Genomic DNA, 15062 nt, shown 5'->3' with positions numbered 1-15062 from the left:
GCGACCAAGCATTTCCCTATCAGCGTAGTCTCGATGGCATGCTTCAGACCCGTGGTGCTCGCAGAGGAAGCCGCTGGAGTATTCATGCACCCCCTGCTGCACGGCCAGCCATCCAACTGTTCTTCCACAGTCATGAGCTGGCGGGGCACCCTGGGGCTGAACAGACCCTGCGAGAAATCCGCAGGACGTTCCACTGGCCGGAGGTCACGGCCGACGTTAAGCAGTTCGTGCGTGAGTGCCAACGCTGCCAACAGTGTAAGGCGCGTCGACCTGATGGCGTGGAGCAACAGGTTCCCCGACGCCCTGACCACCCATTCCACGAGGTGGCTCTTGACATTATGGGCCCCTACCCACGCACCTCCCGGGGAAAGCGGTTCATTATTGTAGTCACTGATGTGTTTACGCGATGGACCGAGGCGTTTGCTGTCGCCAATGTCAAGGCGGGAACAATCATCGCCCTACTGGACCGAGAGGTGTTCCCACGGTATGGGTATCCGAGAGTGCTGCTCACGGATAATGGAGTCCAATTTACGGGTCACAGCTGGCGGAAGGCATGTGGGCGGTGGGGGGTCCATCATCACACCACCCCTACCTATCATCCCAGATCAAATCCCACTGAACGCCGCAACCAAGACATTAAGACCCAGCTCCGTATCCGCCTTGATGAGGACCACACTAAGTGGGACATTCACCTCCCCACCCTCTTGTACTGCCTCCGCCGGCGCACGAACGAGGTAACGGGATATTCTCCAGCTGAGCTGCTCCATGGTCACAACTTAGCATTGCCAGCCGAACTGGGCGTCATTCACACAGAAGAACCTTTCCCGGTAGAGGACCTACGGGCTGGGGCACGCAGGCATCAGGCCCAGTTTTTGGATCATCGAACACCCCAGTCCCTAAATCCACCCCCGCAGATCATTCCAGGACAGTTTGTGCATGTAAGGCTCCAGCATCTGTCAGCCAAGGGCCGTGGGTTTTGCGCGGGCCTCGCGCCCAAGTGGTCCGAGCCCAGGGAGGTGGTGGCTCGCTTGGGGATGACCACTTACCTGGTGCGGCAGCCGAATGGCCGAATGGCCAAAATACACCGTGATGCCTTGCGGCTAGCCACGGTCCCGATGCCGCAGCAGCCATCAACCGTAGTAGCCGCAGATAGTTTTACAGACCAGGACTGCCCCAGGGAACAACCAGAGACACCACGAGGAGGCCATTGTGCCAATTCTGACCCGATGCCCCTAGACACCGACCCTGGAAGAAACCACTGCAGTAGGGAAGGAAGGAGATCGGACTCACCTTTGGTGCCGACGAACTTCGGTGACGAAATGGTCACTGGCAATACCAACCCAGCAGGTTGCGAGAATTCTTTAAATCCCAAAGCTCCAGTATTTTCCCGAGAAGCTACGCCCACCCAACAAGCATATGGGTATGAGCCCAACGGTTTCACCATGGACCACCTGGATGAGCTTGCTGACAGGCTGGACTCCAGGGATGCCCAAAACTCCGTCTTTAACACATCCCTTACCCCAATCCCTGATGAAGAGGACCCTGAGTTACCAACCATTGACACCATCCCTAAAATAGTATTCCCCGAGGAAGTAATGGAAGGGTTAAACGGGGATGGGTACCACCACCACATAGGTTATCCACCTGAAGGGCCCTGTGGTCCCGAGGAAGGGGTCATCATTGAACTCCTTGATGAGGTGAAGGAAGGGGACAGATCCCCACCTATGCACCCAGACACTGCACCGAATCCCCAGGTTCCGGAAATAGCCCGCCATTCCACTCGTCAGCGCAGGCCTCCCTCCTACCTGCTAGACTATTGGCCATGGGTACTCACCCAGCAGGTTACTCCTACTTCCGCCCATGGGATGCCAATATGAACGCCCGAGTGCCGAGTGTTAATGGTGAAGTGCGTGTGATCGTAGCATCAGCGGGCAAAATGACCTCGGGGAGGGGGGAGCATTTGACGTCGTCCCAAGTGCTCCTCCGGCTCGCTGAGGCCATTATTGCCCGTCGCTGCTTCAGGCTTGCGTGTGCGCCGGCGCCCGTGCGCAAAAGTGTAACAGGTTTTGTTTATGTAATTATGTAAGGGTGTGAATATCTATTTGTCTTGTTGTGTTGATATTGTGTTGAGTTCAAAACGGATAAAATGTGTTTCCCGGGCGACTGAGTCGCGTCTCCCCGCCTGTGACCATGTGGCTCCACGCACTCGCACACGAAGGAAGAGGGGAGATTCATGTGCACGCGGCAAGGGGGGAGGCCGCTGAGACGTCGCGGAGCGTGGGTGCAGTCAGTCGCCGAAGTGGCATGAGAGAGCGCGGTCGCGAAGGTCACGTCACCGTCAGTCGTTCGCGTCGTCAGTTACGTCACCGTCAATCACGTCACCGGGAGTCACGTCACCGTCGTTCGCGTCGGCAGTTACGTCAGTCTTTCCTGTCATCGTCAATCGCGTCACTGCCAGTCACGTCACCGTCATCCACGCCACTGTCAGTCGCGTCACTGTCGTGTCACCGCCAGTCAGGTCACTGGTAGTGTCGTGTCGCGCTCAAGGTGCGTGGAGCCGGGCCTCGCCCTGATGGACTGTCACAGAGGGGAGCCGTGACAGCCCATGTACAGTGTGACGTGTGCATTAAACACACCTTAACGTCAAAACTCTTTTATTCCACCTAAGTTAGGGTAGTTCCCTTGCCACGTGGCACGTACCCTCTCTACCGGAGCAGCTGGGCAGCGACTCCGAACCACGGGAACGGCCCTAACGTCGTCACCGTGTTCACTTGGTACAGACACGCAGTCTTTTGTGTTGGAAGAAACTCTACTTATCTCATCGTCATAGTAGAAATCTTTTACCTTCTTTACTAACTTTTCACTTAGACGATGACCTTTCCTTTTGTGTATACTACATAAAACTGCATAATTCTCTAGAACATTTCTAGCCTTTTTTACCATATATTCAGTTGTGTCAAAAAAATGAACAGGTTGTTGAATACTCCAAGATTGCGGGACAAGTGTCAGTATTTGAAGTTTTTCAATAATTTCAGTTGTTTTAAATTTTTCTCTTAATCTATCCATGAGGCAACTGCAATCACTACACTGTATGCTTGAATCACTGGCAGTGTTTACAGTCTTCAATGGGAAAAAGCTTTACTTGCTATTTCTGTAAAACTAGCTGATAAATGCTGAGCCTTACTTTTCAAATATGCACTTCTTTCCTCCACTGCTTCCTTTTAGTAACTTTTACTGGAGAAGAACCAATTAGTTTACAACTTTCATTCAGTTTTTCCAGGACCTGAGAAGGGGTATCTGGTTCATAGTCACTGTCTGAAACACTGTTGCTAGTCGCTGACACTACTAATTTTCTACAGGTTATACAAAGTTTGGTGCCTGGTTAAAGTTTCACCTTGGTCTGATATTTTTTTGAAAATGAAACAAACACTTTTGAGACCGTTTCTAACGTTTTTTTTTTTGTGTTTTTTAAATGGGTCATAACAAATACTCTGGCGATCTTCAAATAAATGTTGTAAGAAACGTAGGTACACCTATGTTGGTAACATGTTTTCAATATTGTGACAATTAGTTCTTAGCCTTAAAAGTTCCTGTTCTCTTTCACCAAATTCAGAAAAGCACATAAAACATTTTTGTTTACACTCTGTGTGAGGTGAGCAGTCTTCTTGGAGATACAGGCCAACTGAGCACTTTTTCATTATTTTAAACTACTGTGCGCAGCAAATAGAAAACTGTGAAATACTCCATTGACTCTGAAACTCATAACTTCTGGACATACAACCTATTCACATTAGAAGCCAGTGAGAGACTAGCTAGTATTGGGCAAGAAGGCAGCAGTTTACTTATCAGCACAGTTATCATATGTTTTCTGCTTAACCAGCAGGAGAGAGCCAGCACAGCTAGAGATAAAATTGAAGGATCACTGGGTGACTCAAATGTATGGAAACACATCATTCCCTCTCACATATTACTGAATTGTGATGTAGTAGCAGCTCATTCACAAATGAATGCTAGACCAACATTACAATACGTTTAAAAAAATATTTTTTTTAGAATAAACCAGGTTTTACTGATGAGCATATGAGATTGGAAGTCACAAAGTTTACTAAAAAATACTTTATAATAGTGCATTAGCTATTTAATTAAACAGAATAAAAGCTTAATACATTTTATGCATGGAAAAGTATTAAAGGTGTGAAATGTGCATCAACATAATGAAATTAAAAGTCTAAGGATAGCTTGATAAAAATAAAAAAATAATATAATAAATTGCTTGTATTTAATATTGTAAATAAAATTAAATATTCCTGATAAACATAGTAGGTACATTAGAAGATTAAGGAAGTTTTTAACTCTTAAAATTTGGGCCATATGTATTTTAAAGCAACACAATAGTGTTTCATATACTGTATTACCTTGGTAAGATACATTAAAAAAACATTATTTAAAAACCACAAAAAACATCTAATGCTAAATTTTCAAGCTAGTGCTCATTGTGGTTGTTGAGTTATGGTATTGAGCGAGCAAAGGTGCAAAATAGCTTAAAATTGTATTCCATGCTCAGTGTAAAATTTTTGTGATGGAATTTGTTACTTCTCTATTCACATCTACAAAGTATGGAATATTAGCTTTTATTTGCAATCTAAATGAGCTAGATAGCATAAAAATTGTGGGTTTTATAGTAATTTAAGTGTACTGGTGAAGATCATTGGAGAACATTATTTGCTCAAAAACAGAAAGTTTCGAAAATTTCTCATTCTTACAGTTTTAATTTAAAAATTATAAAATAATTCACAGATACTCGTGTTATAGATATGTATGCATAAAAAAAAATTGAACAAAATCTGTGACATTTAAGCAGGATAGTTTATTTTAATTAAGTGATTTGACATGAAATGACCCAGATACCAGAGCTGCTGTTGGCTCAGTCACTGAAGGAAGGGTTGCCAGAACAGTGATATGGAGAACTCTAGTTGTGCCTGTGTACAAAGAAGGGAGGGAGGACAATTCGAACCATGCCATTTACAGGTTAGTTAGCCCTACTTCTAGTGTGAAGGAGTTGTAGCTATGTAAATATGTTGTAGGGTAAAACACAAGATTGAACTGCAGTATGGGTGCATGAGTGCATACCTACACAATTTCATTTTTTTTTTGTTAGGGGGGGAATAGAACTACTTTTACCACTGTTTGTTTTTAAATTATTTCCATTTGTTGGTGGCAATGATGATTTTCGCATCTCCCCCCCCCCCCGCCCCTCCTCTTCATACTATGTATACCCCTGTTCAGAAAGAGGTGTTCCTGTGAAGTGCAGATAGTGGGTTGTTTTTATTTGATGTGTTACACTTGCAATTGGGCTTTTATCTGGTGGCAAGGAGCCCTCCCCACCCCTCTTTTTAGTTACCCCCTCAGGTCCCTTGCATCTCTCACCACCAGCATTCCTTCCTCCAGCCCATTCACTGTCTTCACTAGGAAGGCATACCTCCTCCCTCTTTCTGTTTGCCTCCATTCCCTCCGGAGCTTCCACCTGCGACATCTCCATCTTCTATACCCACCTCTGTGCACCCTAGTTCCCGGCTGTCCCCAGCCCCCTTCTCCCTTTATCATTTTAAACAGCATCCTCCTCCCCTGTAAGGCTTCTCACTCAACTCCTTAATTATCTCAGGTGTATTATGCATTTCCTTCTTTTTCCCTTCTCTTCTCTACATATCCATCACCCACTTCTCTGCTCTACTCTGCACCTTCTCCAGCTCCCTTACTTTATTCACTAAGTAAGTAAGCCACATGTTCCATCATTAGTCTGACCAATGTGGAGTATGCTTCCTCCCTTACCCTCCTCCCTGCTTCCTGTAGGATTCTGCCAAGCAACTCCAGCACCCTCCTTATCACCCCTTGAACCTAGTTTGTCCATATCAATTTAATTTCCTCTTCCTCGTGAATCAAACCGCCTTCACTTTCCAACACTGTACTGTAGCACTTTACAAACTTTCTCACTCTAGTTTTCCTGTTGCTCTGCTATGTTCTGAACTTCCTTTTGGATGTCAGCCATGCTTTCCTCCAGCAATTCCACCATTCATCTTAGCTTCTTCACTTCCTCCTCCATTTTCTTTTCCCACTTTCCCTCCCTGCCCACAATGAGTCCACTTCCTTCCTGTTGCAACCTTATTTTTCCCGCAGGGTTTTTCTCCTTGCCAGTGACTCTCTTTCTACCTCCACCTTCCATCTACTCCACCCAGACATGTTTCATTCTCTTTGCCACCCTGAACAATTTTCCTATGCAAAATTTCCTTTGGTCAGTCACTGCAGTTCCCTCCAGTGTGGGCTGGATTCCACTGCTCCCCCTAACCTCACATTACTTGCCCCTCCCTTAAAGCCCTGCTGTGAGGGCAGCGTGTGTGCGTGTTGCAGCGAAGGACGACTGCGAGCAGTGTGATCGCTACGAGAGCGAGCTGATACACCTGCGCGAGGACCTGGTGGATGCCCTGAACGCGTGGGTGGTGAAGGCCGTGGGCAGTCAACTGGTGCGCGCCTACAACCCCAGCAAGGAGCCGGCGCTGGTGTTCTTGCGGCACGGCGTCCCGCTCATCTACGATGGTGAGCAGCTACTGACGGGACTGTGGCTACAGTCCCAACTAAGTGGGACCGGACCCTGTCCGAATCACAGAAAGTCAGGATTAAATGGAATTTGACTCAAAATACATGTAATACAAGTTTTGAATGGGTAAAACTATAAAAATAAACATAAATACAACCTTTCGTACAGTTTAATTTTAATCTTAATATTACTGTGTGCGTAGAACAACATTTTTAAGCTACTATTTGATATAGGAATAACAAAACAGCTTTGTGTTAAAATTCAAATTTTATTGATTGTACAGTACATAAAACACAGTACATTTTAAATTCCATCTGAATTAACCAGTGGCCAGACGAGCGTGATCCAGATTAGCAGGACTTTACGGTACATTCCATTCAGTCTTATCTAGACACTTTTACTAAATTGTATAGGTATGTTATTGAACGAGTTTTAAGCTTTTCAGAATTTTATTTTGTTTTGTGAAATCTTCATTTTCATAACGCTGGTGGAATTGCGGGCATTTACTCTTAAGTTAATAATTTGCCAAGACTCACGTGTAGATAACAAAAATAAGACCTCAATTTATGTAGCAAAAAATCATGCTCATGCGCATATGCCCAATTCAGTGAAGGAACAGTAGGGGAACGGATAGAGGGGAAGCAAGGTGAGTCTTGAGTTTTAGGAGGAGGGGATGGAGAGGCAAAGACAGAAGCACCGTGACATCGTCCTGATGTTCCGCAGCTCAAATGGCACCTTCCTCTTCCATACCAAATTTCTCACTCACCTTTAGAATAAATCTCCTTGTTATCCTCACCTTTCTGTTCATCCTAGTTATTGCCCCCTCCCCTCTAGATACTTGAAGGTTTCTACCGGTTTCCAACTCAACAACATCTAATTCGGTTCTCACCTTCCTCCATTTTTGTTCCTCATCTTGACCATTAATACACTGTTTTTAGTGCTGAACCTCATACCACATTTCCTCACTCCATGCCATTAGTTGCTCTTGCACCTCACCTTCCTGTTCTCCCCTTACCATCAAATCGTCAGCAAATAGCATGGCCTTCCATCTTTCCTTCTTTGAACTTCTCTTCCACTCTCTTCGTAATCATCTCCGACAGTTAATGAATAGCAATGTATGAATATTTATTTTTTGAGGTAGGCACATATTTTTTTTTTTTTTGAAATGAAAGCTGAAAAAACTGCTGCCACTATGGAAAAGTGTTAACACTCTACTATACACCGGGTGAGGTTGGCAAGAAAAGTAGTTGTACCTCAAATTAACATCTTATAGAAAGTTTGTCATTTGAATTGCAAAATTGATTAATCTTATTTCATGGACATTGGATTAATGTTAAGTGTGACATTTTATATTTGCAACAGTGTAACTTGATTTTTAATTTTAAATGTACATTTAAATCAAAAGAATATTTGTTGATAATAAAAATGGATAGGTTTTATTTTTAAGTGAAACCCTTTTCGCAGATATTCTAAAGACTTTTTTCCCTTCATAAGTTTAAATTATTATTTTTCACTCAAACTTTCTTTGAACATAATGTATTTTAATCAGTTTAAGAATCTTCCTTAGTAGTAAGTCTATATTTTTAGTCCCATTAGGAAACTTCTTATTATATTGTGGGTATTTTAAAATACTTTTAGGTTCAGAAGAAGCTGTAAAAAAAATTTTTTTCATTGTTTTAAGTTGTTAGGTTTTATTTAACAATAAAAAATTATTTTTTTGTGTTGTCCAGTACAGTTGGACTTGTTGAACGTAAAAGAAGTTGACTTAATCTCTAAAACTAAGAACGTTTACCTTGATAAAAATTCTGAAATAATACTATTAATTTTTTTTTAAATATTTTTAATGTAGTAGGTACATATCATATTTGTCTGAATGGTCTCTATGTAATTAAATATATATGTTATTATTCTTTTAAATATTTTTCAGAGACAATAATTTTTTATCTAATTCTGAATGCATAATTAACAATAATGTTTGTGAAATTTTCCAACAACTTATACTTTCACAGAATCTGCAAATAAGTTTTATCAACTTTTTTATACAAACAGAACCAAATAAATATTTTTTGTCTTTTTTTTTTTTTTCCAACTAATGGCTCACATTACATTCGAGAGTAGGATAGAACCCTCTACCAACTGATAGGAACAAAAAGTTGTGGTTTAAACAGAACCTACCAATCTGCAGAAAAGAAATTATCTCATAACCTGAATCAACTATCAACCTATCTTAAGTTATGTAAATGTAAATGTAAAAAATGTAAATCTTCTGGAAAAATATATGGTTATATTTTTGCAGAAAATTTTCTCACGCACATCTTCACATACATTGATAGTGTGCTGTTGTGGCAGGTCCTCTAAACGATGAACTGATCTTGCACACGTTCGTGGACAACAAGGAGCCCACGGTGCGTGAACTGTCCGACAGCGACTTCGAACACCTCACTCAGGCCTCGTCAGGAGCCACCACTGGGGATTGGTTCGTCATGTTGTAAGTGGTTTTCTCTGGTTGCTTCTTGACGTGCCAAACCAATACTGTCAAGCCTCATTAATGAAAATCCTGTGCTGTTACATGACTGTCCCACGCACAGAAAGTGTTTTGTTTTTATTATAAATAACATTTTTTAATTATTGTTATTATTTGTTGACATTTTTATGTTTTGCTCTATTGTTGTGTATTTGGACATATCTACGACTACCATACTCTATGGCGTAGCCCAAGTGACTTGGAACCTCAATTAGCAAGACCCCTCTAGGGAGCAATTGACTTAAATGGCAAATTGAACTTTTTATACATAATTTGCATAACAAAACTTTCATTGTTGGAAAATCAAGTTTTAAATTTAAGACATTTTAGCATATTAAGTTGTATTGTTAAGTGTCTGTATTTTGTTTTGATGTAGTAATTAAATCAACGATCTTTGTGTCTCGGCCAATGAGAGGCCATGTTACTTAAGATAATCGCCATTACTAAAATTAACGAAAAAGTCTTGGAATAACGATGGCGTTGGCTAGATAGCCCGGGTTTCAATCCCCCTAAAAATCAGAAATATCTACAAGCTAATTAGATCATCCTACTACTAGGATGTTTTAAATCGTCGTTTGAGTATAAATTACATGTTGTTTAATTAGGGCACGTCCTATATGACGTGTAATTAGGAGTGAATTACCGTGAGTAAAATACAGACTCATAATGCTATCCTGAATGAACTGTTTTCTGCATACACGTATTTTAATATTGCCGACGGACATATAAACATTGATTTTGTGCTGAACACATTAAAGACCTATTGATATAAATACTTGTTAAAGCCAATTACGTATCCTGATCTACACTTTAATTAGTTCTTACACCCAGAGGTGAAATGAGACGGAGCTCTCATGATGCTCTACCGCAATTTACACACTGAATTCAGCCGCGGTATACTAAAATTAACTTAAATTACGAAGATAATAAACATTATTATTATTTATTTTTTTCACACTAATTTTCGATTCTGAAGTAAGAGCAACAGGCATAATTAATTTGAACTGTATGAACTTTTGTTGTGTTTTATCATGTGTGCAACATACTTCCAGTTATTTAAGAAAACATAATAGTATACCACTGGTCCAACCATTAATTAACTATATTTTATTTGATTAAAGATTATTTGTTTTAATCCTATGTTACCCTGTTATTATTTCTTTGTGTATATGTTTGTTTTCTTAATGATCTCAAATTACATGTTGCCAATCTCATGCCCATTATAGATTTAAAGTGTGAAATTATTTCATTTTTTTTTTCTCTTATGTACCACACTACATAAGGGTGGCGCCCAGATACATATTTAAATTTAACCAAAGAGTTTATACTCGATAGTGTATTAATAATCATAAGAATTAATATCCAGAGAGAGAACTACTGTTAATATTTATTATTTATAATATTATTAAATCTGACTACACCTGAGTTCAGATAATAGTCCATAGAGACTATATGCTGAATAATAGTTCAGATAGGTAAAGACCCTAGTTCATGAACTATATACACTATACAGCTCGTAAATATCAGTTCAACCCTGTTAATGCAAAACTCTCATTAATACAAAGTGTTTTCACAGTCATTAGAAATTACATAAGGGTTAAACTGCTAAGTAATTTGTTTAATGCAAAAGTATGGCTATTATGTAATACAAATGTGATATTGTTGTTGTTGCAAGGGTAAACAATTAAATAAAATAAAAATTGTTAATACATACAAATATCAATAATGTAAAGAAACAATGTGAAGTTTCAAATAAAATAATACTGATCCCATTGCTTCAATTCCGATTCAATGAAGGCTGCAGAAAAAAAGCTCAGATATTACAAATTCATACTTTAATTACAAATTCATATATTTCCAAAATTATGGTGTATGTCTTTTGTATTATTGAGATTTGACTGTATCTGAAATTTGGAAAAAATTTGGGATTTTACAAGGTATTCAACAAATTGTAAAACATTACATTAGTTAATGACATTTAAAATGTTGGTACCAACTAACCTATAAGATAGCTATTATTGTATGTATGCATCATAGCAACTTTTTCTTTCTTCCAAATGGTGGGCCCTTTGTGATGTAATTAATGCATTGTGCCACACCATCATAATACCAATCCTGAAGCCAAAAACACCTTCCAATGAGTCAAATTCATATAGGCCTGTAGCACTTTTACCACCACTTTCAAAAATCATGGACCTTGTACTTTTAAAATGGCTGACCAGTCATGTAGAAACATTCATGATACTTCATCATCAATTTGGTTTCCCTAAAAAACATTCAACGGTACATACCATAGCCAGGCTGATTAGTCAAATAACAACAGTTTTTAATGATCATGAACATACCCATGCTGTTCTGATAGACTTTACCAAAGCATTTGATTGCATACATCATGTATCCTTACTTGAAAAGCTTTTATCATATAATTTGCCTTAGCATATTAATTGTATCTTACAAAGTTTCATCTCTTGCTGTTCTTTCTCTGTCCGCATTGACAATGTCATCTCTGAAGTTTACCATTGCTGCAGGGGTCCCGCAAGGCTCCACGTTAATTCCACTCTAATTTACGCTATATATAGTGGACCTCTATGTTCCCAGTTCATTACAACTGACTTTCCTTGCTGACACACTGCTGTCCTGTGCAGGGAAAGATGCTAAAATGTTAATTTCCAGGGCCTAAGCTGGTCTACACCAAATTCAGCTGTATTGTAACTAATGGAAACTGAAACCTAATCCAGTTGAATCCAAAGCAAGATTCTTTATAAAAAGGAGACTTCTTCCACCCAATAAAATCTTGTTCATGGTCATGTCACTCCCTAGGCAAACAGAAATCCAGTACTTAGGTTGGGTTTCGAAAAAACACTCAATTGGACAAGCTACTTCACCATCAGTGCCAAGAAAGTCAACAATGCAATTTTTGCATTGGCGCCAGTGTTACGACCTAGAAGTGCACTTTCGCTTCATGACCGTTTACACCTTTTTCATATTTATGTTCCACCCATACTGTTGTATGCGGTAGCCATGTGGGCCTATGTTTCACGCTCTTTGTGGAAAGTTAAAAGGACTACCTGTCATTGTGCGCTGAGACTTATCCTGGGGAAGCCATTACATACTCCCAACGAGAACATTATTAGCTACCCTCTTTACGAGACTTCCATTTTCAAGCATGCCAAAATATTTTTTTTGAAAGCTTCAAGACATAATAATCCTCTTATTTGTGACCTGTCTCAAGATAAGTGTCTTGAACTCCGAAAACATCTGACAATGTTAGACTACTAGAAACTTTATCCCCCATAGGACTTTATAATTCCTCAATGTTTCAGAACCGTGTGTAGTTTATTTAATGTCTGCACTATTTGTATCATTTAAAATTAACCTTCATAAAAAAAGTTTTTCTAAGGGACATAATTAATACTTTTTTTTTTCCGCATGTTTATGTAGCATGTTTATTTTCTAAACATTTGTTTATTGTTGTTATGTACTCAGTTGTCACAGATGTAATGTACACAAAGATATAAAGTGAACAAGAACCTTCTTCATCATCCCATAGATAGGATAAGATTGGTGTTCTGGTATTATTATTATTATATTATTATTATTATTTTAATTTATCTAGATTAATTTTAGAATAAGTAACTTGTTTTCTTTCTTTTTTCTGTAAACAGAGTCTCGTTTTCTTATGTGTCACATGAAAGAGCCGATATGGTTTGAGCATGTAATGATTCACATTATATTAAGGCTAGCCTCACATACTATGCATTATTTTGTGTATATTTTCTGTGTCAATAAATTACTTATTTAAAAATACTTGGTAAAGTAGACACTAATGTTTTCATGATTACAGTTATTGGTACTGAGTGGTGGTGGGTTTAAATAGTGATGACTTATTATTAGAGACAAGATTATGTGGTGAATTGCAACGAAATGCAACTAAAATCATGATATTTATGAGATCCGTCCCTCGTGCGTGCTTGCAGCTACGGCAATGACTGTGTTGACTGCCAGAGGCTCCAGGCGCGGTGGGAGGCCGTGGGCGCCAAGCTGAAGACACGCCTCAACGTCGCTCGCGTCAACAAGCAGACGACAGGCGCCGCGACCGGCCGCAGGTTCGGGGTCCGCTCCGTGCCGGCATTCATCCTGTAAGGCTCCCTCTCCTCTCTGTCTGCCCAAGTTGTTCCAACTAAACATACTTTGCCTTTACATTCTGCAGCACACAAAAAATACAAAGGAGAATATATCATAAAACAGATACAGAACACCAACATGTGGAGACAGTAAGGCCAGGTTTACAAACAATGCAAGAGTGCGAGAAATGCAGAATGCACAATGTTCAGAAATAACATTCTAGGGTAGCAGTTTGTAAACTACGCAAGGTGCAATAGTGCAACACACAGCACAGCATTAGCCAGCACTAAACGTGTAGTGCTAGTGTTATGACACACATTTTGTTTTTGCATACAATACTATTTGAACAATCTACACCTATGATATAACAGTGATTGTAAACAAAAACATATGCAAATTGTAAAAGTAAACAAAAACGTATGCAAATTGTAAAGTAAACTGTTTAACATGTTAAACTTCACAGATGGGATAAGTGTTGGAATAGTTAGGTTTCCAAATACTTTTTGTATTTATTGAATCTAAGAAGCAAACATAAGCAGGAACATTATAACAGGGTTCTAGATTATTTTAAATTTCATGATATAACTTAGTGGTGCACCGATGCGGATACCGATGAATCGTAATCGGCGATTATGGGTACTTACCGATTAATCGTAATCAGCGATTATCTTAACGATTACTTTGCCGATTATTTACGTCCCGGCGTAAAGTAGGTTTTTACCGTGTACTATTTTGTTACACATTTTAGGACGAAATACGGTAATATTTGTATATACACTAGAGTCCCGTTATAGCGAGGTGTCACGGTTCCGGGTTTGATCCTCGCTATAACCGTGTCCTCGCTATAACCGAATTAGACATTTTGGCCCCCACAAAATAAAAATTAACCTAAAATAGTTTAAAATTGTGTTTAAACCAGTATAATTGGAAAATAACAGGTTATATTAACGAAATCTTAATTTCTGTGAGCAGATGTGTGAATTCTCTTTAAAACGATACCCCATAAGTATGGATGCGATCACCGATTGCGTCAAAATAACCAGAATACCCTGCCACGCCACGTAAGTATAGAATCTTGGCCCGCGGCCGACGCAGCATTGTCCTGCTATCTATCGTCGACGAGGGCTGTTTGCTGGCGGCCATGTTGGTTTGGGATGTAGCAAACAGGTGGTGCTAGTGTAGCGCGACGATTTAATTCCTTTCAAAAAAAGCAGGAGTGCGGCTGCGGCAACGCACGTACGCCTCAAACGAAATAGTCGCTGAAAAACTATACTTTTTTCATTTAAAGAAACCTGTCAACTTTTTTAGAAAATAAATTTGGGATTAAACTCAAACCATCACCACCCCTTTCCCGGACAGATACCCAAACAACTGACCGAAACAAAAGTTACAAGAAAACTGCCCTAGTGATTCGGAAATAAATACGGTAGTGCCTACTGGAGGTGTAAAAGTAACGAAAAAAATGTGTACCCGTATGTATTCGTTACTATAACAATTAGTACTCGTTACTATCGTTACGTTACTCGTTACTTCTGATACCGCATATTATGCTATGTTATGTTGCAGCAACGAATCCAGTCGTATTGCGTACGCGTACAGTATAACGTCGCGTAAATAATAATAAATAGAATATAAACAATTAACAATATTTGATAATTAATAGTTTTTCTTAACCAAGAAACAATTAAATCTCATTAGAGCGGCTTTTTAATATTATCTCTTTTAAGATAACAACCAAAAAAAACGTGAAAATACGCGATTATAAAAACAAAAACATACATATTTCTTATTTGTAAAAAAATACTTTCTTACGTTGTTTCT

At 39.8% G+C, this 15062-nt stretch overlaps 1 protein-coding gene across 1 annotated transcript in view; it reads left to right on the top strand.

Annotated features, from left to right (window-relative positions):
* The window catches only part of LOC134533194 (thioredoxin domain-containing protein), a 33225-nt gene that overhangs the window by 9964 nt on the left and 8199 nt on the right, over window positions 1-15062 (top strand). Inside the window, exons 2-4 of the mRNA XM_063370566.1 lie at window positions 6406-6591; window positions 8942-9080; window positions 13094-13255. Coding sequence (XP_063226636.1) covers window positions 6406-6591; window positions 8942-9080; window positions 13094-13255 — 487 coding nt within the window. The remainder of the gene's footprint in view (window positions 1-6405; window positions 6592-8941; window positions 9081-13093; window positions 13256-15062) is intronic.

The sequence above is a fragment of the Bacillus rossius genome, chromosome 6 (assembly GCF_032445375.1).
Source record: "Bacillus rossius redtenbacheri isolate Brsri chromosome 6, Brsri_v3, whole genome shotgun sequence".
NCBI lineage: Eukaryota > Metazoa > Arthropoda > Insecta > Phasmatodea > Bacillidae > Bacillus > Bacillus rossius.
Note: the sequence above shows the minus strand (reverse complement) of the source record. Positions and strands in the feature narration are given on the sequence as shown.